Source organism: Lampetra fluviatilis, chromosome 72, assembly GCF_964198595.1.
Source record: "Lampetra fluviatilis chromosome 72, kcLamFluv1.1, whole genome shotgun sequence".
Classification (NCBI taxonomy): Eukaryota; Metazoa; Chordata; class Hyperoartia; order Petromyzontiformes; family Petromyzontidae; genus Lampetra; species Lampetra fluviatilis.
The window spans coordinates 73,482-101,302 of NC_136346.1; the positions used below are offsets into that span (position 1 = coordinate 73,482).

Here is a 27,821-nt window from a genome sequence, read left to right on the forward strand (position 1 = left end):
CGGTGGTGTCTTTTCTCCTGATGATGGCGGTGGTGTCTTTTCTCCTGAAGATGGCGGTGGTGTCTTTTCTCCTGACGATGGCGGTGGTGTCTTTTCTCCTGAAGATGGAGGTGGTGTCTTTTCTCCTGATGATGGTGGTGGTGTCTTTTCTCCTGACGATGGAGGTGGTGTCTTTTCTCCTGACGATGGCGGTGGTGTCTTTTCTCCTGACGATGGCGGTGGTGTCTTTTCTCCTGACGATGGCGGTGGTGTCTTTTCTCCTGAAGATGGAGGTGGTGTCTTTTCTCCTGAAGATGGAGGTGGTGTCTTTTCTCCTGACGATGGAGGTGGTGTCTTTTCTCCTGAAGATGGAGGTGGTGTCTCTTCACCTGATGATGGAGGTGGTGTCTTTTCTCCTGATGATGGTGGTGGCGTCTTTTCTCCTGACGATGGTGGTGGTGTCTTTTCTCCTGAAGATGGAGGTGGTGTCTTTTCTCCTGATGATGGCGGTGGTGTCTTTTCTCCTGAAGATGGCGGTGGTGTCTTTTCTCCTGAAGATGGAGGTGGCGTCTTTTCTCCTGATGATGGTGGTGGTGTCTTTTCTCCTGATGATGGCGGTGGTGTCTTTTCTCCTGAAGATGGCGGTGGTGTCTTTTCTCTTGAAGATGGAGGTGGCGTCTTTTCTCCTGATGATGGTGGTGGTGTCTTTTCTCCTGATGATGGAGGTGGCGTCTTTTCTCCTGATGATGGTGGTGGTGTCTTTTCTCCTGATGATGGAGGTGGCGTCTTTTCTCCTGATGATGGCGGTGGTGTTTTTTCTCCTGAAGATGGTGGTGGTGTCTTTTCTCCGGATGATGGCGGTGGTGTCTTTTCTTCTGATGATGGGAGTGATGTCGGTTCTTCTCCTGATGATTCTTCTGATGATGGTACTTCTGTCGGTTCCGGTAGTTGTTCAGTGGGTGACACGTTGGTAGTGATGGGTACTTCAGTTGGTATCTGTTCTAAGCAGCAAAAACGAACTTCAAAATCGTAGCAGCTTGGTGGGTATTGGTCTTCGTTCCAGCAACTGAATCCCGTGTTCTTGTTGCAAGTGGCTTTGAGGCCTAACAACTGCCATTCGTAATCACGGAACCGAATCCCTCGGCAATCAATGTTGCCTACTGAATAGCCGGGCTTACAAACTACTTCGCCTGATTCCACGATTCTTTGGTAGCTTTCAAATTCTCCTCCTTCCGTGCCAGGCGTTGGTTGATGTTTGTTATACCACTCAGACCACGTTCCCGAACAACCTGGTTGTTCTGGTGGTGAGGGTTTCGTTGTTTCCTGCTTCGGAGGTTTAGTGGGTGACACTTGAGTTGTTTCTTCACCTGACGATGGAGGTGGTGTCTTTTCTCCTGATGATGGAGGTGGTGTCTTTTCTCCTGAAGATGGAGGTGGTGTCTTTTCTCCTGATGATGGCGGTGGTGTCTTTTCTCCTGAAGATGGAGGTGGTGTCTTTTCTCCTGATGATGGAGGTGGTGTCTTTTCTCCTGAAGATGGAGGTGGTGTCTTTTCTCCTGATGATGGCGGTGGTGTCTTTTCTCCTGAAGATGGAGGTGGTGTCTTTTCTCCTGAAGATGGAGGTGGTGTCTTTTCTCCTGATGATGGAGGTGGTGTCTTTTCTCCTGATGATGGAGGTGGTGTCTTTTCTCCTGATGATGGAGGTGGTGTCTTTTCTCCTGATGATGGAGGTGGTGTCTTTTCTCCTGATGATGGCGGTGGTGTCTTTTCTCCTGATGATGGCGGTGGTGTCTTTTCTCCTGATGATGGTGGTGCTTCGGTCGTGCTTTGTTCTAAGCAGCAAAAACGAACTTCGAAGTCGTAGCAGATTGGAGGACTCTGGTGCTCATTTAAGCATCTGAAGCCTGTATCCTTGTTACAAGTGGCTTTGAGCCCTAGCAACTGCCATGCGTAATCAGGGAACTGGGCAGCTCTGCAGTCAATATTTGCCACAGAATAGCCAGCATTGCACACAACATTTCCTGAGTTCACGATGTTTTCGTAACTTTCAAATTCTCCTCCTTCACTGCTATACGTTGGCTGATGCACGTTGTTCCACTGAGACCAGGACCCCAAGCAAATTGGTGGTGGGGATTTGGTCGTTTCTGGCTTGGTGGGTGGCACATGAGTTGGCTCCTTTGGTGGCTTGGTGGGTGGTGCATGGGTTGGCTCCTTGGGTGGTTTGGTGGGTGGCACCTGGGTTGGCTCCTTTGGTGGTTTGGTGGGTGGTGCATGGGTTGGCTCCTTGGGTGGCTTGGTCGGTGGCACTTGAGTTGGCTCCTTTGGTGGTTTGGTGGGTGGCGCCTCGGTTGGCGGTGGCTTTGGACAGTTGCTCACGCAGGTGGAGGAGCCCGCCTCTGAGAGCATCTGTCCCTCTGGACAGAAGCAGCCTTCACCCACCCAAGAGTCCTTCTCTTCAGCACTAAACGAGGAAGGAATAACAACAATTTATTTACACCTCTAAGGCGCATTCCATCCTTAGATCCCAACGCTTCAACAATGGAGATCTATGGCGAAATTATGCACCACACATTTGAAGTCTGATACAACCTTTAACGTAATATATGATAACTGGCTGTACTACCCGGCTTCGCCCGGGACTTGGATTCACCACGCCCGGCCGCCTTTGTCCCCCCAGTGGCGATGTTCACACACCACACCAGTTACTCGTTTGAGGGTGAGTCGACCTAGGGGGAGGCCCAGGACCGGTTGAAATAGTCGTTACCGGTGGTGGCCATGAGCGGGAATCGAACTCGGGTCGCCGGGTTCGTAGCGCAGCGCACTAACCACTATGCTACAACGTGTCACGCTTCCACGTGCGCGGGTCACGTAACAGATTTGACTTCACAGCTCACTTGCTGTGCAAAAAAATCTCTGCATTATTGAGCTCCCCGCCCCCCCCCCCCCCCCCCCATGGTGCACAGTCTGGAAAGTACCCACATGGCAAATTTCCAGTTTGTTGCATGTCGGGAAGTACGCTACACATTTTGAACAGACACACATATTCACAACTTTGCCTTTTATATATATGGAGGTAATCTGGATGCATCGCTTATATGGTTGTTTCAGGCTATCTGACGTAAGTTTGATACTTCAAAATGCATTTGCCGTGCGACGCTAGTTGGACAGGCGTGGTCTAATTGGGCACAGAATTACACGGACTGCGTCTCGTTTAGAGGAGCCGTGCAAAGCCCGTTCGAGCACTGCAGTTGGCCATGTCATGGCACTGTGGTTATCGTGGGTCTGACGATAGTCCGCATGATGGACGTGAAATTAACGATACTCTTCCAGCCATTGTGGGGTTGGTGCATTGGAAAAGGGAACGTGACAGTTGAGATTTACTGTATCGTCCTTTCACTGGTGTGAACCTGGGACCACTGGCTTCTTAATAACCACTCACTACTGGCAAATTCGGCAATTGATCGGTTGTCCAAAAGCTCAAAGTAGCATTTATTTCACTGCCAGTCTGCAACCTGTCCGCTTAACAATTATCTGGTGTAGGTTCTTGCAGGAAGGAGGGAAGGAAGGATGGGCGTAGAGGGAGAGTGGGGACGAGGGATTTGTGGAGTGGATGCGATTGTATCACCTGCTGACACCGCACACTTTGGAAATCTTGGCCACGCACGGCTTGTAGACCATGCTGCCAGGGCACTTGAACGCTGCAAGAGTCCAACAAACATCCATGCCGTCGTTAGCAGAAATGTCAATGTCGCTGCTACCGGTCATCGCTCCACATTCAGATGTTGGTGATCAGTGAAGTTATCCAAGGCAACATTTACATCGTGATGTCCATTTAGATGCAAACTCTGCCCATACAGTGAGTGGCCTGTCTCTCATGGTGGCCCCCCTCACTGATTGTCGGCCCTGCCCACTGATCACAGGCTCCACCGACAACTCTGGTAGGTTCCACCCTTACCTCACCATGTATCGAGCATGCCAACACATTATCATTGAACCTTTTTTGGCAGTATAAAAGTATGAAAATAAGAATATGTTATACGATATCTGGCAGTAAAAGAGGCATCAAGATGATAATTGGGTTTTTTTACCCTTCTATCTGGCAACAAAACTGACACCTTTTTAAAAGGAGTCATTTTTGCATAGACCACAATACCTGCAGTCGTAATGTCTCGGGTGTGGACCAACCAACTTCAAGGACAGTGCATACATTATCAGAGTTGTGTTTTTTGTTTGCATTATGACTGCAGGTATGGTGGTTTATGCAAACATGAATCCTTGTAAAAAGGTGTCAGTTTTGTTGCCAGATAGAATGGTAAAAAAAAACAATTATATTTTTGACTGGCAAATGAGGTTCCAATGGTGAGGCATCAAGATATTCAAACAGCAAGGAAGTCTGCATTAACCACACGTACTTGTGGTGAACATGCAAACAAGACATGCTCTGATAATATATGGGCATGTCTTTGAAACTGATAGGCCTGCACACAAAACAGCCTTCTCTATGGCCTAATCTCACCAGTGTCAGACCAGAGAAAATTCTCTGGCCTGACACTCGAATTGGGGTTCTTTATACTTCAGCGGTACACGTTAACTCGTCTTACATTTTAACTGCAATTTTACTTTGAACTCCCGTACAAAATTACTGACGATTTTTTCTGGTGCCTCAATATATACCGCATGGCAGGCATGCTATGGAAAGTACATGATCAAAAAATGACTATAATTATGCCAATATTTGTTACATCAAGCTGGCCAACGTCATGTGCTACTTCCAGAAAGGCATGCCAATGACACTGCTCTACAAAAAAAAAAAATACGGTTCAGGAAATGGCCCCCGTCCCCCCCCCGGGCACGACTCACGGCAGCGTCCTTGGGACAGCGACCTCCAGTCGACGCACTTCCCCACGCGCCCGCACTCCGCCGCGGCCGTCTGCGCGCTGGAGCAGTCGATCTCCGTGCGGTTCGCGACGCAGTGGTCGAACTTGCAGCCCTCGTGGTACACGCTCAGGTCGATGTCGTCCTTGCACGACTTCAGGTTCCTAGCCGAGGAGGAGGAGGTGGAGGTGATTGAGATGGGTCAATGTCAATGCCCTTCCGGAAACGTAAGTGACCGTGCGAACTCACAATGTGGATTTGTGTTGCGTCTGCACCATGGCCACATCTTAAGATGCTGTGCAGTGACAGTGGGCATAGTTCTCTGATGTGGTTTTGAGTTGTACAGTATGTTGTTGTTCTAAGGTAAAACTATAGCTCTTTTTAGTTGACCAAGTAAGGCCCACTGGTCTATGCAGCTCTTTTTCAGAAGCAACCTAACCACACATAATGACGGCTCAACGAAGTGGCTTATCATGTGGAAAATGTATCTGCAGCCATATACTCTAAACGCATGTTGATTCTAAAAGTTGAAGAAAAAACCGGAGGACCAAGAAAAAAATCCACACGACCATGGGGAGCACATGCAAACTCCATGTATACAGCAGGCGTCAGGGTCGGAATCTAACCCACGACCTCCTGTATACCAGGCGAGGTAGTTAACATCTTCTAGCCACCGTGGTGATGATGATGATGAGAGAGAGACGCAGACTCCAAATATACAGCAGCAGGCATCGTCAGTGTCGGCATCGAACCCACGACCTTCTGCGTACCACGCAAAAGTAGTTAACATCTCCTAGCCACCGTGGCACCCTCCAAGCAAACTCTGGGCTGGGTTAGAAAACGTCTGGGTTGTAACCAGGTTTGTTCAATGAATGCCTGGATGAGCGGATGTCATTGGCGTGGCCGGGTGTGAAAAAGAGCTTCAAGGTGGATTCCTCCACTATCAATACAGATTCTCATTCGGAACACTCGGACCTCTGAACTAAAGACCACCAGAAACGTGCCCAGTCGATGCCAGAGGCAGTCTTGCCCCGCATCTTGCCGTCGCGGCAATTGCTACTCAGGGATTGGACCACCGAGCCCCACGTGCACAATTCAGGACACGCCCCATTAAAGGGCTGGTTTAAGAAAAAAAATGGCGTCCAGGGAGCGGCTCTGCAGTGCGATTGGTGGAGCGAGCGACAGGTAAGTCAAGGTGCGCGAAGTTGAATGAATACCAACATAAAAATTACGTTGTTAAATGGCCGTGTCTTGCGTTGGAATCAACCTTCATGGATTGTTGACCCATTGGATAATAATGGCGATGAATTTGATGCGTCATTGCGGTTCGATGTTAACGTTGATAATTATTGACGACCTAATGCACCGCATACGGCTGTCAGCTACGCGATGGTCATCTTGAGCGTTTGTTGTTGCCGTGTTACTATTTTAGTCATTTTTTGGCGCCAAAGTGTAATGTCACAAAACGGCATTGGAGGCCACTCCCCCCTAGTATGGCCGCAATAAATTTGTAACGGGTAGCGTTCCACATCATGCAAAAGGTGTGCCCTGATGGAAGAGCTGCGTTATAGCGACAAAGCACGTGTGAACACTACGAAGCGTTAAGCAAGGGCTCACGGCACTAGCATAGTAAGGTTCCGAGTAAGGAAATGGACGACAATACAGACCAGCCAATAGCTCCGCGCCCTTCGTCGCCGTCTTCCGTACGGCTGCTGACGTAGATTCTAAAGCATCGACTCCCGTGTCACCTTCAGCTGGTTAAGCCCAGGTAACGACCACGTCGGGCGCAAGCGGAGTGGTGCATCGCCAGCGATGGAGCACCGACCGCACCGCTGGTAAGCTGGCGCCGCGGACGCGCTGTGCCGCCTTACCAGAGGTCGCAACCGGGTACCCGATACCCGGCCGGGTACGGGTACCTGTTTGTGTGAGTCATTGGTGAGTCACCGTTTGTCACTCATTTCCCAACTTCTTTTCTCTTCTCACAATTCAAGTTCCTAGAATCAACCCACCCGCGCCTGCAACATGGCTTCATCCCAGAGGTCGCAATCAGGTACCCGATATCCGTACGGGTACGGCCGGGTACGGGTATCCGTTTGCGACCCTGGTGCGGCCGGGTACGGGTAAGGAATCAAAACCCGTTTGCGACCTCTGCGTCTTACTCGAGGATGAGCGTGTCGCAGATCTTGGCTTCCTTGCAGTCCGAGGGCGGCGGCGGTGGCGGCGGCGTGCAGTCGGTGCCGGGCGGCAGGTCGGGCCTCGCGCACTGCGACCGCCCGTTGCTGATGAGCCAGTCCTGCGCCGTCTTCAAGCAGCACTTGGCGATGCGCGCCACCCCGTCCCGCCCGGCGCAGTCGTCCCCGACGTTGTTGTTGCACATCCCTGGGGAGGTGGACGCATTCAGGTTGATCGTAACGATAATTAGACGAATATTTACATTGGTAAATTGGCGCGTTTTCATCCCTAGATGCTGGCAATGTATGGTAAACATCAAAGAACTGGTCGTGGTAGTGTTGGTGGTGGGGGCGGGGGCAAAGGACAGTCTGAAAGAGGTGATTTTTCAAGATAGGACTTTAAACTTAGCTAACGATTCTGATTGTCGTATTAGCAAAGGCCGCAAAGGGCTGTTTCAAAAGCTTGGGAGTTGCACTGACAAAACAAAAACCCATCACCCCAGGCAGTGAGCCTTGACCTCGGAGTCCTTAAAAGGAGGCTATTGCTTCCTGGAAATACTTGGGGGCTAACCCAATGAGTGTCTTGCGGGTGCAGGGCAGCAGAGTCGGCAGCACCCGGTGTAGATTCAACTCAACATCAGAGCTTGGCTCCGTGAGTCCAGCCTCTTTGTCCAGTCTGTCACACTACATTACGTCCAGCGTAAACTCCAACGTGTTTACGGGTGGAACCCCATGTTCGGCATGATGTCCGGACATTTTGCTACACGTTCTGGGAGTTTTATTTACAAAGTTCGTCGATTTTTCTGTGAGAAGAGATTGGAAAACCTCATGCCAAACAACACGAGGTGGGAGAGCAGTGAATGCCGTTCATATCTTAAAATGAGCAGGTAAGTGTTGTTAAGGGTTGTATTGTTTTCATGGGTCGGACTCGGTCAAACTTGTGCCGAATGACAAGCCACCTGTGTTCTTATCTGTTCGCAAGTTGATCTGTTCGTGAGTCCAACTTTACTCCTGTTGATTCCAAACACGTTGTACGTAATGTACACTAACCACGGGGAATGGCTCATTGCTCACCCCGAGCCCTCGTTACTTTGATACTGCAGCATTGTCTTTGAGCTGTACGCCTTTTGGCGTCCTCTGGTCGAGCACCAATTGGGTTGAGGCTCAAAAGAAAGCCGTCCCTTGGTCTGGACCAATCAGTTTCAAGGACAATACATATATTATCATCGCGTGTTTTTTGATTGCATTTGACTGCAGGTATTGTGGTTAATGCAGTTACATGAATCCTCTTAAAAAAGGTTTCAGTTTTATTGCCAGAAAAAAGGGGAAAAACCCTATTATCACGGGGAATGGCTCTATAAGTTGTGTGACCTCCTGCAGATGTAGATGCCACCACCACAGTCTATTGTGCAATGGTCCGAACAGGCAACTGGACATACGGACAAGTTTGTATCTTTAAAAGTTCATAAGATAAATGTTCATAAGTAGAGGTGTCCCTGTAGTAGCATGGGCTAGGGAGAAGTGATGGGTTTTAAGGGAGGAACTGGAGCGAGAAGGGCGAGTGAACAAAACCGTAACTGGGCACAGGGCAAGGGAGGCAGAGAGAAGGGCTGTCCCTTGCAAAACTCGTTATTATCTCTCCCTCAGCGTCCACATCCCTGCACCGGGCTCCTCACACGCACCCGCAAACGTGAACCCCGCGCGACCCCGACGCTCGCGTGACCCCGCGTCCCCCCCACGTACCGCACTGTCCCTCTGTGTTGTCTCCGAACAGCTCCCTGGACACGTCGATGAGGAAGCCCAGGCCGTTGAACTGGATCTTGACGCGGATGTCGGGGATCACCACGAAGTCGTCCGTCTTCACCGACGTCACCTGGAAGCCCTTGTCGGTGAACGGAGCCTTCTTCGTCTGCCCGTTCAGCTGGATCTGTGGTTGAGATTCGCGCGGAGACGCCCGTGACGTTATTCGAAAATAATTAGGCCAAGGAGAGGCTTCCTCACATTCTGTAACCCCCCGTGTTCGGGAGGTTAAGCGAGCTCTGTTCTGTGCCGAGAGGTCCTGACAGTTTGTAATGGTATCAGACAGACTCGATGTGTCTCACGTCACACGAGACGTGACGTAGCGCGCGGCGCTGACCTTGCGCAGGGCGAAGTCGACCTCGGAGGCGAGGCCGACGCGCAGCTCGTTGCCCTTGTAGACGATGATGAGCGTGCGGGGGCACGAGACGTGGTTACGAGCGTCGCAGTCGAAGAAGTCGGCGCTGATGGAGAGGTCGTAGGTCTTCCGCTTCTCCTGCAGCAGCACGTAGCTGCACGGGTCCAGCACGGAGAACTTCGCTCCGTCGAACGTGCGCATGTGGGGGTCTCCGAAGCCCGTGCAGAGGCCTGCGTGCGTAAGGGGGTGAAGCGGGTATGGTTGTTAGAGCGAGAGGTTTAGTTCGTCGTGCTTCCCACGCACCTACGATTAGCGTGGTTGGCTACGTACGGTGCGAAAGAAGTTAAACGTACACACGTACGTACCGGGCACCCGTGAAATGCTGGACATTTGTCAAAGAGAAGCTTCATAGCTCATTGGATTCTTCCAGGTAAAATAAATATTCTGATTCTCAGGTAGAGATACGGGTAGACGACCTTCATTTACAACCATCGAAGAAACCGTTTGGGGGGGCGGAGTGTTGGTGCAGTGTACGTTAAACCAGGTGACCAGATTGTGATTTGTGACCATGAATAACACCGGCAGAGAGGCCACTGACAAGTCTCGAGGAGCAATTCACACACAGAGTGTGTACGCGGGAAGAGATCCTTCTCTGGACTTCTCCCGAAAAATCCTTTGCGTGTCATAATCAAGGTGACACCACCGCCATCATCGGGAGAAAAGACACCACCGCCATCCGGAAAAAATACACCACCTCATTCAACGCGAGAAAAAACACCACCTCCATCATCAGCAGATGACGGTCAAAGCGATTTGAAACTACCCCACCTCACCAACACTTTCTACCTTCTACCAGATTCATTCCACAGCTGTTGCTGCTGCACCGTAGGCAAGCGAATCCCAAGGTCTGTCCTTCACAGTATTATCTAAACATAACTGTGGATCGTCATAGATCGGACCTTCATGAACCAGAGACAGCCTGAATATAAATGTCTACGTAAATATTCTTAGTTTTTTTTTTCCTTTCGGTAAAGTCACGTAGGTAAAAAAAAAAAATAAGTAGCGCCCATCGGGAGCAGCACTCACAGTCGCATTCCCAGTGGGAGCAGCAGCTGTCGGCGTCGGGCACGCTCACGGCTTTACGTCCAGAGACGCACGTGGGAGGAGGCAGCACCACGCAGGGCCTCTTCACGGAGTTGACTACTGAGCCGAAGCCTACGCACGTGGCCACCATGCAGTTGGGAGCGTTCCACGACTCTCCACGCTGAGGATGAGATGGGGGGGGGGGGGTGAAAGGGGACGGGCACAAACGCAGCCACAGTGTCAGCATCGACCGCTAGAGCAATGCTAAAAAGGCCTCCCTAAGGCTCTTAGCACCCTCCAATCAAATCATCCATCTAGCATGTGTGCACGAGCTGATTTCGTAGGGACAAGTCGATGGTGAATAGCTTCTTGGGTGTGTTAGTCTAAAATCTTACTACCTTCTGCTGTGTTAAATACACAGACTCCTCTACTCATGAACAAGGTAGGTTCCAAAGGGCTGTTCGTAAGTAGATTTGTTTGTGAGTCCAATTTTACCCCTCTCGATTCCAACCGTGTTGTCCAGCATGCAAACTAAACATGAGGAATTGCTTTAAGAGTTGTATAATCTCCTATAGATATAGATGCCACTGGTTATTCATGTTCTGCACATGTAGATGCCACTATGGTCATGTATTGCGTGGCAGTTGAACTTACACCTCTTGGTCCGGACAGCTGCAACTGGACAGACGGGACAGGTTTGTTCGTATTTATGGAAGATCTCAAGTCGAACTTTCATAAGTAGAGGAGTCCCTGTATCATGAATTGTCCTGTAATTAGTGTAGCCATGTCTTTGGCTGTGGTACAGTGCAATTTGCCTTCCACCAGTTTGTGGTATCCTCCTTTAGATATTTCTTAAGGAGAGAGATGCACGCATCTTGTCTCTTAAAATCGAGCCAATCTCAGTCCAAATTTAACAATTTAATTTGCTCACCCACATTAATTTATTTTATACATATAGCCAAGTATAAAACCACACCTTGACTATTATATTACGTGCTTCCTTAAGCGACGAAACGTTACACCACTCATCTTGAATAATGCCCGTCTTATTTCCCCTCCTGTGATCCTCCGACACGAACTGGCATCACACGCGGTGGTACGCGGCAGAGGTCGCAAACGGGTTTTGATTCCTTACCCGTACTCGGCCGCACCAGGGTCGCAAACGGGTACCCGTACCTTACCCGATACCCGGCTACCCGTACCCGGCCGGGTATCGGGTAGGGTACGGGTATTGGGTACCCGATTGCGACATCTGGGATGAAGCCATGTTGCAGACACGGGTGGGTTGATCTAGGAACTTGAAATGTGAGAAGAGACAAGACGTTGGGAAATGAGTGACAAACGGTGACTCACCAGTGACTCACGGCCTACCCGTTACCCGTACCCAGCCACACCAGGGTCGCAAACGGGTAACCGTACCCGGTCGGGTACGGGTAGCCGGGTATCGGGTAGGGTACGGGTATCGGGTACCCGATTGCGACCTCTGGCACGCGGATAACAATCGGGGTGTGTGGAGAGAGGGCCAGGGGCTTGCCTTTCGTGGTGGGCTCAGAGCATTGCAGTCGTTGCTCGGAGTTGTTGACGCTTTGGTAGTCAACTTGGGTGGAGGCTTGGTGGGCGACACTTTTGTAGTCCGTGGTGGTGGTGGTGGTGGCGGCGGTGGTAGATGTGGTGTTGGTTTAGGTGTTTTTTCAGTGGGTTGATTTTTAGTCGTCTTCACGTGTGGCGGTTTCGTGGGTGACACTTTAGTCGTTTCTTCTTTTGGTGGTGGTGTTTTTTCTCCTGATGATGGCGGTGGTGTTTTTTCTCCTGACGATGGCGGTGGTGTCTTTTCACCTGAAGATGGAGGTGGTGTTTTTTCTCCTGATGATGGCGGTGGTGTTTTTTCTCCTGATGATGGCGGTGGTGTTTTTTCTCCTGATGATGGCGGTGGTGTCTTTTCTCCTGATGATGGCGGTGGTGTCTTTTCTCCTGATGATGGAGGTGGTGTTTTTTCTCCTGATGATGGAGGTGGTGTCTTTTCACCTGAAGATGGAGGTGGTGTCTTTTCTCCTGATGATGGCGGTGGTGTTTTTTCTCCTGATGATGGCGGTGGTGTCTTTTCTCCTGATGATGGAGGTGGTGTTTTTTCTCCTGATGATGGCGGTGGTGTCTTTTCACCTGAAGATGGAGGTGGTGTCTTTTCTCCTGAAGATGGAGGTGGTGTTTTTTCTCCTGATGATGGAGGTGGTGTCTTTTCTCCTGATGATGGCGGTGGTGTCTTTTCTCCTGATGATGGCGGTGGTGTCTTTTCTCCTGATGATGGAGGTGGTGTCTTTTCTCCTGATGATGGCGGTGGTGTTTTTTCTCCTGATGATGGGGGCGGTGTCTTTTCTCCTGATGATGGAGGTGGCGTCTTTTCTCCTGATGATGGCGGTGGTGTCTTTTCTCCTGAAGATGGAGGTGGCGTCTTTTCTCCTGATGATGGTGGTGGTGTCTTTTCTCCTGATGATGGAGGTGGCGTCTTTTCTCCTGATGATGGCGGTGGTGTCTTTTCTCCTGATGATGGTGGTGGTGTCTTTTCTCCTGATGATGGAGGTGGCGTCTTTTCTCCTGATGATGGCGGTGGTGTTTTTTCTCCTGACGATGGCGGTGGTGTCTTTTCACCTGAAGATGGAGGTGGTGTTTTTTCTCCTGATGATGGCGGTGGTGTTTTTTCTCCTGATGATGGCGGTGGTGTTTTTTCTCCTGATGATGGCGGTGGTGTCTTTTCTCCTGATGATGGCGGTGGTGTCTTTTCTCCTGATGATGGAGGTGGTGTTTTTTCTCCTGATGATGGAGGTGGTGTCTTTTCACCTGAAGATGGAGGTGGTGTCTTTTCTCCTGATGATGGCGGTGGTGTTTTTTCTCCTGATGATGGCGGTGGTGTCTTTTCTCCTGATGATGGAGGTGGTGTTTTTTCTCCTGATGATGGCGGTGGTGTCTTTTCACCTGAAGATGGAGGTGGTGTCTTTTCTCCTGAAGATGGAGGTGGTGTTTTTTCTCCTGATGATGGAGGTGGTGTCTTTTCTCCTGATGATGGCGGTGGTGTCTTTTCTCCTGATGATGGCGGTGGTGTCTTTTCTCCTGATGATGGAGGTGGTGTCTTTTCTCCTGATGATGGCGGTGGTGTTTTTTCTCCTGATGATGGGGGCGGTGTCTTTTCTCCTGATGATGGAGGTGGCGTCTTTTCTCCTGATGATGGCGGTGGTGTCTTTTCTCCTGAAGATGGAGGTGGCGTCTTTTCTCCTGATGATGGTGGTGGTGTCTTTTCTCCTGATGATGGAGGTGGCGTCTTTTCTCCTGATGATGGCGGTGGTGTCTTTTCTCCTGATGATGGTGGTGGTGTCTTTTCTCCTGATGATGGAGGTGGCGTCTTTTCTCCTGATGATGGCGGTGGTGTTTTTTCTCCTGAAGATGGTGGTGGTGTCTTTTCTCCGGATGATGGCGGTGGTGTCTTTTCTTCTGATGATGGGAGTGATGTCGGTTCTTCTCCTGATGATTCTTCTGATGATGGTACTTCTGTCGGTTCCGGTAGTTGTTCAGTGGGTGACACGTTGGTAGTGATGGGTACTTCAGTTGGTATCTGTTCTATACAGCAAAAACGAACTTCAAAGTCATTACAGCGTGGTGGGAATTGGTCTTCGTTAAAGCAACTAAAGCCCGCCTTCACGTTACACGTGGCTTTGAGCCCTAACACCTGCCATGGGTAATCCAGGAAATCGGTCGCTCTGCAGTCAATACTTTCCACTGAATAACCAGGCTTGCAAACAACTGCACCTGTGTCCACGATACTTTGGTAGCTTTCAAATTCTCCTCCTTCACTGCCAAGTGTTGGCTGATGCACGTTGTACCACAGAGTCCATGTTTCTGAGCACTCCGGTCGTTCTGGTGGTGAGGGTTTCGTTGTTTCCTGCTTCGGAGGTTTAGTGGGCGACACCCGAGTTGTTTCTTCACCTGAAGATGGTGGTGGTGTCTTTTCTCCTGATGATGGCGGTGGTGTCTTTTCCCCTGATGATGGAGGTGGTGTCTTTTCTCCTGATGATGGCGGTGGTGTCTTTTCCCCTGATGATGGAGGTGGTGTCTTTTCTCCTGATGATGGCGGTGGTGTCTTTTCTCCTGATGATGGTGGTGGTGTCTTTTCCCCTGATGATGGAGGTGGTGTCTTTTCCCCTGATGATGGAGGTGGTGTCTTTTCTCCTGATGATGGCGGTGATGTCTTTTCTCCTGATGATGGTGGTGGTGTCTTTTCCCCTGATGATGGAGGTGGTGTCTTTTCCCCTGATGATGGAGGTGGTGTCTTTTCTCCTGATGATGGCGGTGGTGTCTTTTCCCCTGATGATGGAGGTGGTGTCTTTTCTCCTGATGATGGCGGTGGTGTCTTTTCCCCTGATGATGGAGGTGGTGTCTTTTCCCCTGATGATGGAGGTGGTGTCTTTTCTCCTGATGATGGCGGTGGTGTCTTTTCCCCTGATGATGGAGGTGGTGTCTTTTCTCCTGATGATGGCGGTGGTGTCTTTTCCCCTGAAGATGGAGGTGGTGTCTTTTCTCCTGATGATGGCGGTGGTGTCTTTTCTCCTGATGATGGCGGTGGTGTCTTTTCTCCTGATGATGGCGGTGGTGTCTTTTCTCCTGATGATGGCGGTGGTGTCTTTTCTCCTGATGATGGAGGTGGTGTATTTTCTCCTGATGATGGAGGTGGTGTCTTTTCCCCTGATGATGGAGGTGGTGTCTTTTCTCCTGATGATGGAGGTGGTGTCTTTTCTCCTGATGATGTCGGTGGTGTCTTTTCTCCTGATGATGGAGGTGGTGTCTTTTCTCCTGATGATGGCGGTGGTGTCTTTTCTCCTGATGATGGAGGTGGTGTCTTTTCTTCTGATGATGGCGGTGGTGTTTTTTCTCCTGATGATGGTGGTGGTGTCTTTTCTCCTGATGATGGAGGTGGTGTCTTTTCTCCTGATGATGGTGGTGGCGTCTTTTCTCCTGATGATGGAGGTGGTGTCTTTTCTCCTGATGATGGCGGTGGCGTCTTTTCTCCTGATGATGGTGGTGGCGTCTTTTCTCCTGATGATGGTGGTGGTGTCTTTTCTCCTGATGATGGTGGTGGCGTCTTTTCTCCTGATGATGGCGGTGGTGTCTTTTCTCCTGATGATGGAGGTGGTGTCTTTTCTCCTGACGATGGCGGTGGTGTCTTTTCTCCTGATGATGGCGGTGGTGTCTTTTCTCCTGATGATGGCGGTGCTTCGGTCGTGCTTTGTTCTAAGCAGCAAAAACGAACTTCGAAGTCGTAGCAGATTGGAGGACTCTGGTGCTCATTTAAGCATCTGAAGCCTGTATCCTTGTTACAAGTGGCTTTGAGCCCTAGCAACTGCCATGCGTAATCAGGGAACTGGGCAGCTCTGCAGTCAATATTTGCCACCGAATAGCCAGGATTGCAAAGAACATTTCCTGAGTTCACGATGTTTTCGTAACTTTCAAATTCTCCTCCTTCACTGCCAAACGTTGGCTGATGCCCGTTGTTCCACTGAGACCAGGACCCCAAGCAAATTGGTGGTGGGGATTTGGTCGTTTCTGGCTTGGGTGGCTTGGTGGGTGGCGCGTGAGTTGGCTCCTTGGGTGGTTTGGTGGGTGGCACTTGAGTTGGCTCCTTGGGTGGTTTGGTGGGTGGCGCCTCAGTTGGTGGTGGCTTTGGACAGTTGCTCACGCAGGTGGAGGAGCCCGCCTCTGAGAGCATCTGTCCTTCTGGACAGAAGCAGCCTTCGCCCACCCAGAAGTTCTTCTCTTCACCACTAAAAGAAACACAGACAATGGAGATCCATTGTGAACTTCCGTAGCAACGATGCTCGAACGTCCATCCATTTCTGATGCACGCAAAAAGCTCTACACTTTAAGTCCGATATAACTTCGAAGCGATACGTTACAATATTGCAGATGCATACCTAAAATGTGTGTTTTAACCTGTTCGACACAAACTCTTTTGTTCTTTCAGTAAAGTCACGTAGTTAGAAATAAAATAAAACAAATCACGACGTTTCGATTGCAACACAAGCAATCATCATCACCACCATCATCAGGTGAAAAGTGCCACCCACTATGTGACTTTACCGAAAGAACCAAAGAGTATGGATTCCTGCAGTCACGAAAGCTTCAAATCAAGATTGTTCAAAATAAGTTTGACATTTCATAATTCACTTACCGTGTGACTAAAGTTGGGCAAGCATGGTCTAATTGGGCACTCTCTAGTCCACCCAGAAAAAAAATGTGCAACTGCATTACATAAAGCAGTTGTACATGAGTGTTTTCACTGGGATACTTTCACGAATTGAGATTTCACTCGAAGCACAGTTGTCTTGTGAAAAAAGCTTCAAATGCATCTTCGGCAACCAAGAACATACAGCTAATGGTGTGTCCATAACAATATTAACAATAATTCACTTTCGGGATGATGGTCTACTTACGCCGTTACAGTCATGGAAATGTTGACCATATTTTCAAGATTCTGCAACCATACACCTCGAAAAGATGCAGGTGCCTCCACCAGGCCCAATACACGACCTGCATATCGTGCATAACTCATTTGAGCACTGTAACTGGCCATGGGGTGGTATGGCTTCATAAAGACGAGTTAGCAATGACCAATTCGGTATTTAATTGGCTGGCAAAAAATATTTAAAAGTGGCATTTTACTTTGACGACAGGTCTGCAAACTTTCCCGTCTGACAATTCTCTGGTGTGGGTTCATGTGGGAAGGAAGGATCGTCGGGGATTGGTATTGGCTCGGGCCTAGAAGGTAGGAGATCAGAGGGAGAGTGGCGACGAGGGAGGTGGGGTGGATGCGATTGTATCACCTGCTGACACCGCACACTTTGGAAATCTTGGCCTCGCACGGCTTGTAGACCATGTTGCCAGGGCACGTAAACGCTGAAAGAGTCCAACAAACATCCATGCCGTCGTTAGCTGAAATGTCGTCAATGTCGCTGCTACCGGTCGGCGCTCCACATTCAGATGTTGGTCTTTGGGTTATTTCCTTTCCAACTAGTTCATGCCATCATGAGTGGAGCACTTGTTCAGGGGACACTTGAGGTTTTTAAATCGTTTATTCCAATTTGTTTAGCATGCGGTCTATACCGTATGATTTTTTAACATAGTTTATGGACCGCAATCTCTTCCTTACTGAGCAGTTACCTCAAACACAACATTCGCTCTGAGAAGCAATGGGTGGGAGACACGTTATGGATAATCATTCAAATGTATAATGCGCATTCCATCTCAGGATCACAATGTGCAATGTATGAAAATCAGGAAACAAAAATTGAATCAGGGGCCACCGACCAAACTAAAGAGGTAAGGCTCAGTTTAAAGAGATGGGGTTTCAAAGCACACTTGAATATATCAACCGACTCTGCCTGATTTATAGTGGCAAGGGATTCCATAACTAGGGTGCCATGCTAACAAAAGCCCCATCACCAAAACAGCGCAACTTAGACCTGGGAGTAAGATAAGACAACGTCGATAATTTATAAAAAAAAATGATCATAGCGATGTGAAGCAGGCCAGCCTCATGTACTGCTTCCAGAAAGTTGGCCGGAGATTTTGGCACTCAGAACAAGGTGCCAATGACACTGCCCTAAAAGGGGAAAAAACAACCAAAACATGACAGCCAACGTCTTCTTGGTTCTTTCGGTAAAGTCACGTAGAAGGGAAATAATAAGACAGTGTCTGAATTCAGACGCTGTCTTTCCGACAGACCTGTTCTTCACCTGAGGACGGCTGCTTGCGTTGTGGCCGAAACGTCGTGAGAATTATTTTATAATGTTTTATTTTGTATTATTGCCCTTCTACGTGACTTTACTGAAAGAACCAAGAAGATACTCTTTAGTTCTTTCGGTAAAGTCAAGTAGGTATAAAATAAAATTTTATTTTATTTTAAATAAAATATTATTTTTAAATATATATGTTAAATAAAATTATTTTTATTAAAATGTATTATTTTTATAAAAATAAAATTTATTTTATTTTAGTTTCTACCTACGTGACTTTACCGAAATAACTAAAGAGTTTGGGACACTGCAGTCACGAAAGCTTTAAATCGAAATTTTACCGAAAGAACCAAGAAGATGAATCCCTGCAGTCACGAAAGCTTTGAATCGAAATTTATGACAGCCAACGGTTTAGAAAATGGCCCCCGTCCCCCCCCGGGCACGACTCACGGCAATGTCCACGGGACAGCGACCTCCAGTCGACGCACTTCCCCACGCGACCGCACTCCGCCGCGGCCGTCTGCGCGCTGGAGCAGTCGATCTCCGTGCGGTTCACGACGCAGTGGTCGAACTTGCAGCCCTCGTGGTACCCGCTCAGGTCGATGTCGTCCTTGCACGACTTCAGGTTCCTAGCCGAGGGGGGAGGAGGAGGAGGTGGAGGCGATTGACATGGGTCAATGACAATGCCTCCTAGGAAACAATGTGGTACCCTACCCGTACCCGGCCGGGTACGGGTAGGGTACGGGTACGGCCGGGTACGGGTACGGGTACCCGTTTGCGACCCCGGTGCGGCCGGGTATGGGTACGGGTAAGGAATCAAAACCCGTTTGCGACCTCTGCGTCTTACTCGAGGATGAGCGTGTCGCAGATCTTGGCTTCCTTGCAGTCCGAGGGCGGCGGCGGTGGCGGCGGCGTGCAGTCGGTGCCGGGCGGCAGGTCGGGCCTCGCGCACTGCGACCGCCCGTTGCTGATGAGCCAGTCCTGCGCCGTCTTCAAGCAGCACTTGGCGATGCGGGCCACCCCGTCCCGCCCGGCGCAGTCGTCCCCGACGTTGTTGTTGCACATCCCTGGGGAGGAGGGGGTCGACGGATTAGCGCGGTGGAGGGCAGCAGAGTTTCATCTTCTTGGTTCTTTCGGTAAAGTCACGTAGAATGGAAATAATAAAATATTATTTTATTATGTAAAAAAAATTGTATTTTATTATTTCCATTCTACGTGACTTTACCGAAAGAACCAAGAAGATGAATCCCTGCAGTCACGAAAGCTTTACATCGAGAAAGGCAGCAGAGTTGTTTGCACCCGGGGTAGATTCAACTCGACGTCGGTATTGGCTCGGCGAAGCCAACCTCTTTGTCCAGTCTGCCATACTGTCTCAACTGGGATTGGTTCTACCTTGCTCCGGCTTCAACGCTGCTAAACCTGAAGTCATCCTCTCCGATGTGATTTCGGGTTGTGCCCCATGTCGTTTGCCATGATATCTATCCACGTGGCGAATTGCCCGATGATGCTGGATGCAATTACCAGCGAAACGTCGTGCTACTCAAATTGTAAATGTTGTGGTTTCACGCTTCAACACACCGGTGGGCTAAAGCAGTGAACTATTTGTCTTTTGTCAACGTGACACTTTTTTACTGATTGGTCGTGTCAGGTGGTGGAGGGTTACGACACATTTATAAATAACGCGATCTAAACCCAAAAACGTTGATTATGAATATCCACGTTCTGGGAGTTTTTCTCCCCCTGATGTTTCACTTCCGTTTCCCGAAGAGGCACCTGGCGCAATGAGATCTGTGAGAAGAGAACAGAAACCTCACGCCAAACAACTTCGCATTCTCATCTCTGTCCCTTACACTACTCAGTATTCTATCAACGTCTCTGCACCGGGCTCCTCACACGCACCCGCAAACGTGAACCCCGCGCGACCCCGACGCTCGCGTGACCCCGCGTCCCCCCCACGTACCGCACTGTCCCTCTGTGTTGTCTCCGAACAGCTCCCTGGGCACGTCGATGAGGAAGCCCAGGCCGTTGAACTGGATCTTGACGCGGATGTCGGGGATCACCACGAAGTCGTCCGTCTTCACCGACGTCACCTGGAAGCCCTTGTCGGTGAACGGAGCCTTCTTCGTCTGCCCGTTCAGCTGGATCTGTGGTTGGAGATTCGCGCGGAGACGCCCGTGACGTTATTCGAAAAAATGCAGGCAAAGGAGAGGTTTCCTAACTCTAGATTTGAAGCTTTCGTGACTGCAAGGATTCATATTCTTAGGTTTTTTCGGTAAAGTCACGTAGGTAAAACATTCAAATTAATGAAAGTAAAATAAAATAAAAATCACGACGTTTCGGAGGCAACACAAGTCTCCGTCATCGGTCCCACCTGATGACGATTTTTATTTTATTTTACTTTCATTAATTTTAAGGTTTCCTAACGTCCGAAAGAAAGATATCATCATGCCCCAAAGAGAGATTTCCTCACATGTTTGTGTGAGCTCAGTTCTGTACTTGAGAGCTCATTAGAGTCTGTAATCAATGAAACTTTATTCAATATCACGCCATTCACAATAGATTAGTCACAGGGCGCGGCACAACGTAAGGCATTGAGCTGCAGAACATTACAGCTCATCCAATGTTTGATGTCAGAAAAGCTAAATGGAGACTAGGCTCTAAGAAAAGCTGTCTCAGGTGTGGACCAATCAACTTCAAGGACAGTGCATACATTAACATCATCAGAGTTGTTTCTTTTTGTTTGCATTTTGACTGCTTGTGTTGTGGTTATTGCAAACATGATGCCTTGTATAAAGGTGTCAGTTTTGTACCAGTTGAAAGGGTAAAAACCTACTACTACTTGTTAAAGAGCCTTCATTATCACCAACCTCCTTGTCAGCTCAGATGTACAACCGAGCATCATATGAACGACAAGACATCCCGTGCTCATGTATCAAAGATGGAAGTGTGCAGTATATCGATGCCGAAAAGTAACAGGCCTTACGCAGAACCCCGGGGGTTACTCCACATGAACATTTTTTGTTCAGGCGAGCCTTGACCACGAAGATGTGAACGCTACCAGACAGACCCGATGTGTTTCACGTCACACGAGACGTGATGTAGCGCGCGGCGCTGACCTTTCGCAGGGCGAAGTCGACCTCGGAGGCGAGGCCGACGCGCAGCTCGTTGCCCTTGTAGACGATGATGAGCGTGCGGGGGCACGAGACGTGGTTACGAGCGTCGCAGTCGAAGAAGTCGGCGCTGATGGAGAGGTCGTAGGTCTTCCGCTTCTCCTGCAGCAGCACGTAGCTGCACGGGTCCAGCACGGAGAACTTCGCTCCATCGAACGTGCGCATGTGGGGGTCTCCGAAGCCCGTGCAGAGGCCTGCGTGGTGTAGAGAGGACAAAAGCTCATGCTGACCAGTTCCTTAAAAAAAATGTATCGGAGGCGGCAGAAGGCAGCAGTCAGTGGCTCTGGATGAAGAGGAAAGACCCCAGCTGGGCCCCGAAGTGAGAGGGCCAGGAGGTATGCGGTCAACAAAGCTTGACTCAGGGAGGAGGACGCCCCTGCCATGCATAGTCCCATGGGATGTTGGCTATCAACAACAAGGCAACTCCTATGACTAATTGGGAATGGGACGCAAGCGTAGGATTGATCACCCTGTCGCTGGCCGCCTTTGGGGAGGGTGTATAGTGTGAAAGGCCGAAACACCCTAGGAACCAAAGGTACACTACTGACGATGCGCTCCCCAAATTTCACCAGGCTCACTGTTCATGAACTCTTGGAAGTGCTTGCACAAAGGATAGTAACATCTCATCCTGTGTTCTTGGAATTAACATAATTCGTCTTTTATATTAAATCTCTCCCTCTTCCTACCATTCTGCCCACTGTTCCAACACAACTGCAGATATCTAATTTCTCTGTTCTCTGAGTTCTCACAATCAGACGTTGCTTTGTTGATTGCGCTCGTTCCAAACCAACCTTATCACAACACGAGCCGTCGTCATCGAAACGTCGTAGTGTTTAGTTATTTTCTTTGAACCTATCTACGTCACTTCACCGAAAGACCCAAAGAATATGAATTCCTGCGGTCACGAAAGCTTCAAGTCGAGATGTAACCCATTCCCCCTTGTTCAGTGGACATGCCGCACAACACGTTTGCGATCGACAGGAGGAAAGTTGGACTTACGGACAAATCGACTTGCGAACAGACCTTTGAAGCCTAACTCGTCCGTAAGTAGAGGTAGTAGTCCCTGTATCTATATACGTTTACGTGTATGTGGAACTTCTCTCGTTAGCCTCACTCACAGTCGCACTCCCAGTGGGAGCAGCAGCCGTCGGCGTTGAGCACGCTCACGGCTTTACGTCCAGAGACGCACGCGGGAGGAGGCAGCACCACGCAGGGCCTCTTCACCATGTTCACCACTGAGCCGAAGCCTACGCACGTGGCCACCATGCAGTTGGGAGCATCCCACGACTCTCCACGCTGAAGATGGGGTGGGGTGGGGATGGAAGAGGGGGTGGCACGAACACAGTCACTGGGTCAGCACCGATGCTACAAAGTCCCCCCTGAGTCCTCACCAGGGAGTTTGGTAGGTAGTACGTGTTGTATACATCGTTGATTTAGAAAATTCGGTCACAGTTCCTATGATCACTGTTGTTTCATTGCTTTTATGGCTTTATTTTTGGTTTGGCCATGTTTGTTTGTTGTAGAACAGAGTTAGACTAATGGCCTTAATCTAAGTTGTCTTGTGGTTGTTGTTGTTTGACTTGCATCCCACTGGGATTTTTGCACACAGCGTTGATGTACGGTGCTTTTTCTGTAATATTTTGCTGTCGATTCTTGGATTTTCTGTTTGCACTTAGTCACATAGTCACTTTAAGATGTTTTTTGTTCATGTTTTAGTTTTTTTGTTTGTTGCGGTTGCACCCGATTCAAGAGCCGAATGGCTCACAGGGCTATACCTAATAAATTAAACTTGAAACTTGAAACCATCTCTCACCACCCTGCACAAGCCGGTTGCATCACGACGTGTCTGTGCTAAATAGCCTGAATCAAGCCAGACTCATTCCTCATTTCACAATTAGACCATCACTTTTGGCCGGTCCACATCCATTTGTGAGCGACTTGTTTACGTGTTTTCTATCTTGCTGTTATGTCGGGGTTTGATTGTATTTCTTGTTGATAAAACTCGCTGACCCAATGCCCCGGCTGGACATCTGTGAAAGAGCTTCATGGCTCATAGGATGGATCTCTCCTTCAGTTAAAATAAAGGTTCTGATTCAGCGAGAAAGATTCTGATGTCGCACCATGCCCAGGGTAAAAAGCCACTAGTCACGATACTCGTAATGATGAACTAAATCTGCCCATAAAATTTCTCTATCGTGTTCACGGTAAATATTTACGTTAAAAAAACGTGCCGTCACTCATCGTGAATAATGCCCATCTTGTTTCCCCTCCGGTCATCCTCCGACACGAACTGGCATCACACGCATTGGGGTTATACGGACAACAATCGGGGTGTGTGGAGAGAGGGTCAGGGGCTTGCCTTTCGTGGTGGGCTCAGCGCATTGCAGTCGTTGCTCTGAGTTGTTGATGCCATGGTAGTCAACTTGGGTGGAGGCTTGGTGGGCGACACTTTTGTAGTCCGTGGTGGTGGTGGCGGCGGTGGTAGATGTGGTGTTGGTTTAGGTGGTTTGTCAGTGGGTTGATTTTTAGTCGTCTTCACGTGTGGCGGTTTCGTGGGTGACACTTTAGTCGTTTCTTCTTTTGGCGGTGGTGTCTTTTCTCCTGATGATGGAGGTGGTGTCTTTTCTCCTGATGATGGAGGTGGTGTCTTTTCTCCTGATGATGGAGGTGGTGTCTTTTCTCCTGATGACGGTGGTGGTGTTTTTTCTCCTGATGATGGTGGTGGTGTCTTTTCTCCTGATGATGGAGGTGGTGTCTTTTCTCCTGATGATGGAGGTGGTGTCTTTTCTCCTGATGATGGAGGTGGTGTCTTTTCTCCTGATGACGGTGGTGGTGTTTTTTCTCCTGATGATGGTGGTGGTGTCTTTTCTCCTGATGATGGCGGTGGTGTCTTTTCTCCTGATGATGGAGATGGTGTCTTTTCTCCTGATGATGGCGGTGGTGTCTTTTCCCCTGATGATGGAGGTGGTGTCTTTTCCCCTGATGATGGCGGTGGTGTCTTTTCCCCTGATGATGGAGGTGGTGTCTTTTCTCCTGATGATGGCGGTGGTGTCTTTTCTCCTGATGATGGCGGTGGTGTCTTTTCTCCTGATGATGGAGGTGGTGTCTTTTCTCCTGATGATGGCGGTGGTGTCTTTTCTCCTGATGATGGCGGTGATGTCTTTACTTCTGGCGGTGGAGGCGGTGTGTTTTCCGGCGGCTTAACCTCCGTCACTTTCACGGGAGGCTCAAGGGTTGAGAAAATCACCGGCCTCGTCATCGGTGTTGTTAGGATGATGGAGGTTGGCGCGGAAGTGGCTATGCAGTACTGGTTGTAGTCCACGTGGCCACCGGGGGTACACAATGTGAGGTACGTGCAGACTCCAACGCTGTCCGTTTCGTTCGCGATCACTCCTCCCAGGTCGTACAACTGTCCATCGTAACAGCAGCCGGCTGAATGATAAAACAACGACAGCAGTCCAGTAAGCTCGGGGCCAGCGGTGTGCCTGCATTGTCACGCGACCAGGTGCAGATTCACGCGAAAGCTGGGAATATGAACACCCGCGAGACAAGGAGGAACGCAGAGATTCTTTCCCACCGCAGGAAGGAGACCCCCTGTGACCGTGGGGTGGATGCCGCAAGAACTTAGATGAAGATGGCGGGGAGAAAGGATAGAGAGGCGAAATCCAGGAGTTTGGAGGCTACTACTGGACAGGGACAACCAAGAAAACTGATAAATGAAAAGATAATTTCGAGGAAGGCTTTTTGCCCAGCAGTGTATGTATGTACATTGAACTTCCATAGTACAGATTTTCTTTGGGGGTTGGATCGCGTAGATATGAATGTGTCGTTAAACCCACCACCACCCGACACAGCCAACTAGTAAAATTTGTCACGTAAACAGAACGTGCCAATTCGTTACAAGTACAGCACTAACCACTTTGTTGGAGAGCAAATCCACAACGTGTGCACAGCTGTGCTCGTAACGAATTGTTCCATTAACGTGACAAACCTTACAAATTGGCTGTCGGGTGGTGGTGGGTTAAACGACACATCGATATTTACGCGATCTAACCCATAAAAAACGATATTATGGCTTATATTGGTCGCGGAAGCCTCCGTGTTAAAATTTTGAACTTCATTTCACAGTTTTTTTTCGATTTAAAGCTTTCGTGACTGCAGGGATTCATCTTCTTGGTTCTTTCGGTAAAGTCACGTAGAAGGGAAATAATACAATAATAAAAATAAAACATGATCAAATACAATTCTCACGGTGAGAATTGTATTTTATAACGTAGTATTTTTTATTTTATTATTTCCCTTCTACGTGACTTTACCGAATGAACCAAGAAGAAGGTTCATTTCACAGCTTGCGTAGCCAACCGTGGCTAATCGGAGGTGTGGAGGAATGCCAACAACAATCTAAACACAACAAGACCGTTTCAGCAGCAGACTTCAGCCAGACAACACCAGGTACGGTTAAATTTCGATTTAAAGCTTTCGTGACTGCAGGGATTCATCTTCTTGGTGCTTTTGGTAAAGTCACGTAGAAGGGAAGTAATAAAATAATAAAAATAAAACATAATAAAATAAAATAATTCTCACGACGTTTCGGCTACAACGCAAGCAGCCGTCTTCAGGTGAAGAATGAGACACTACCAAGCTAGGAGCTTATATATAAGCTGGGTTGGAGGTGGAAGAGCGCCTTAACAGAAAGAATGTGCATATGAAGAGGAGTTTAGCATATTCATGGGAAATGCGTAGGAGGTGGGCGGGGGGGTTTTAAAGTCATATTATGCCCATGCATTATGCAGGATCAGCAGTACCAAGGGGGGGTGCAGGGAGTAGCATTAACAAAGGAAAGGAATGTTAATGATATGTAGCTGCAGTTACTAAACAACCACGTAGAAAACTAAAGTATAAACTACATAAAAAACTAAAGTATAAACTGCATAGCACCATCAGTATACTTACTATACTCTACAATAAGCTGAGTTACTAGCAGCAAGTAATACATTACAATTCTACGTCGTAAAAATTATATAATATGCTTCCATCTAAACTTTATTCTCTTACATCACACGAGCATATACCGTACTATATACTGCCATAGATAAACCCAACATTAAATTATATACTGTATTGCTATAAACCACCTTATACATTTTAATATAAGACTATGTATTATTCTACCCACCCTAATGTGTATCGAAATGGTTTATTACGTCCTTCCAATGATTGCTAAGCCAGAATCCATCTTCTCGGTTAAAATTGTCTCTGTGTTTGTATATGTGGATCGCCTCATGAACGAATCTCTCATGATAGCCAGATGGCTTGCAGAGAACCTCTGTCTTGGAGAAGTCAATGTCATGTGAGCCCACTGAGTTGTAACAGTGATCTGCCACGGCTGAGGTGTTTGTCCTACCGTGTTTCAGGTCAGCTTTATGTTCACGGATGCGGTCCGAGACATGTCGTTTGGTTTCCCCAATGTAACTGCTACCACAGAGGCAACTTAGTTTGTAGACGCCAGGGTACTGTATGTCTGGAACCACATCTTTTACAGACGGTACCAGATCACGGATTTTATGTACTGTGTTGAATCGGACCTGGATTTTGTGTTTAATCAGGATTTTGGAGATCTTTTTTGTGACCCCAGCAATGTAGGGTAAGGTGATGGTCTTGAAAGGCTCCTCAACAGGATCCTTCTTGATGGTTGGAGTGATGGCTTTGCGGATTGTGTAGTCGGAGTAACCATTAGCCTTAAGAGCTTGGCGTACGTGTTTGAGTTCACTGGAAATGTGTTCATGGTCGGAGATGCATTGGGCTCTATGATATAGAGTCTTGATGAGGGAATTCTTCTGGGATGGATGGTGGTGGGAATCCGGTTTTAGGTAAGCATCCATATGGGTGGCTTTCCTGTAGACAGAGTGGCTCATTGAACCATCAGGTCTCCTTTTGATCAGGACATCCAAAAAGGGTAGCTTGCCATCTTTTTCGACTTCCATGGTGAATCTGATGGCTGGGTGTATGGAATTGATGTGGTCGAGAAATTGGTCTAGAGCAGGCTGGCCATGTGGCCAGATGACAAAAGTATCGTCTACGTACCTCTTCCATAAGGTCGGGCGTAGAGTGGCAGTCTGGATGGCGTCCATCTCAAATTTCTCCATGAAGATGTTGGCTACAACCGGAGATAGAGGGGAGCCCATTGGGGTGCCCTCAATTTGCTTGTAGAAAGTTTCATTCCAGGTGAAGTATGTATTGGTTAAGCAGTGTCTCACCAGGGGGGGTACCCCAGCATTCAGTCCTTGATGAACCAAGTCTTCAATGATTGCGATGGTGTCAGGTACAGGAACCTTGGTGAATAAGGAAACCACATCAAAACTGACAAGCAGGTCGTCTGGGGACAGGGCAATCCCCTTGATTGTCGATACCAGGTCAGTAGAGTTTAGTACCGCAGAGGTGGTTTTTCCAGTGAAAGGCCGTAGGATTTCAGACAAAAAACGAGCCAATTTATAGGTGGGGGAGTTGATAGTAGAGACAATGGGACGAAGAGGTGTATCTTCTTTATGTATCTTTGGCAAGCCGTATAATCTTGGTGGCCTGGCTGCAGAAGGTTTCAACGAGAACTGTT

At 48.8% G+C, this 27,821-nt stretch overlaps 2 protein-coding genes across 2 annotated transcripts; both read right to left on the reverse strand.

The window, feature by feature from the left end:
* Positions 1-1,160: 1,160 nt before the first annotated feature.
* Positions 1,161-12,062, reverse strand: LOC144953154 (intestinal mucin-like protein). The gene is made up of 9 exons (XM_078883715.1): positions 11,798-12,062; positions 10,267-10,444; positions 9,163-9,410; positions 8,769-8,952; positions 7,014-7,233; positions 4,840-5,018; positions 3,605-3,677; positions 1,831-2,440; positions 1,161-1,208 (listed from the first exon to the last, which is right to left on the reverse strand). Exons 2-9 carry the CDS (start codon positions 10,412-10,414, stop codon positions 1,161-1,163), a joined length of 1,710 nt encoding a protein of 569 aa, XP_078739841.1. The 5' UTR covers positions 10,415-10,444; positions 11,798-12,062.
* A 2,040-nt stretch (positions 12,063-14,102) lies between these two features.
* On the reverse strand, positions 14,103-23,753 carry LOC144953155 (intestinal mucin-like protein). The gene is made up of 9 exons (XM_078883716.1): positions 23,571-23,753; positions 22,330-22,507; positions 21,158-21,405; positions 20,002-20,185; positions 18,889-19,108; positions 18,492-18,670; positions 17,130-17,202; positions 15,628-16,070; positions 14,103-14,119 (listed from the first exon to the last, which is right to left on the reverse strand). Exons 1-9 carry the CDS (start codon positions 23,622-23,624, stop codon positions 14,103-14,105), a joined length of 1,596 nt encoding a protein of 531 aa, XP_078739842.1. The 5' UTR covers positions 23,625-23,753.
* Between the last annotated feature and the right edge of the window lie 4,068 nt (positions 23,754-27,821).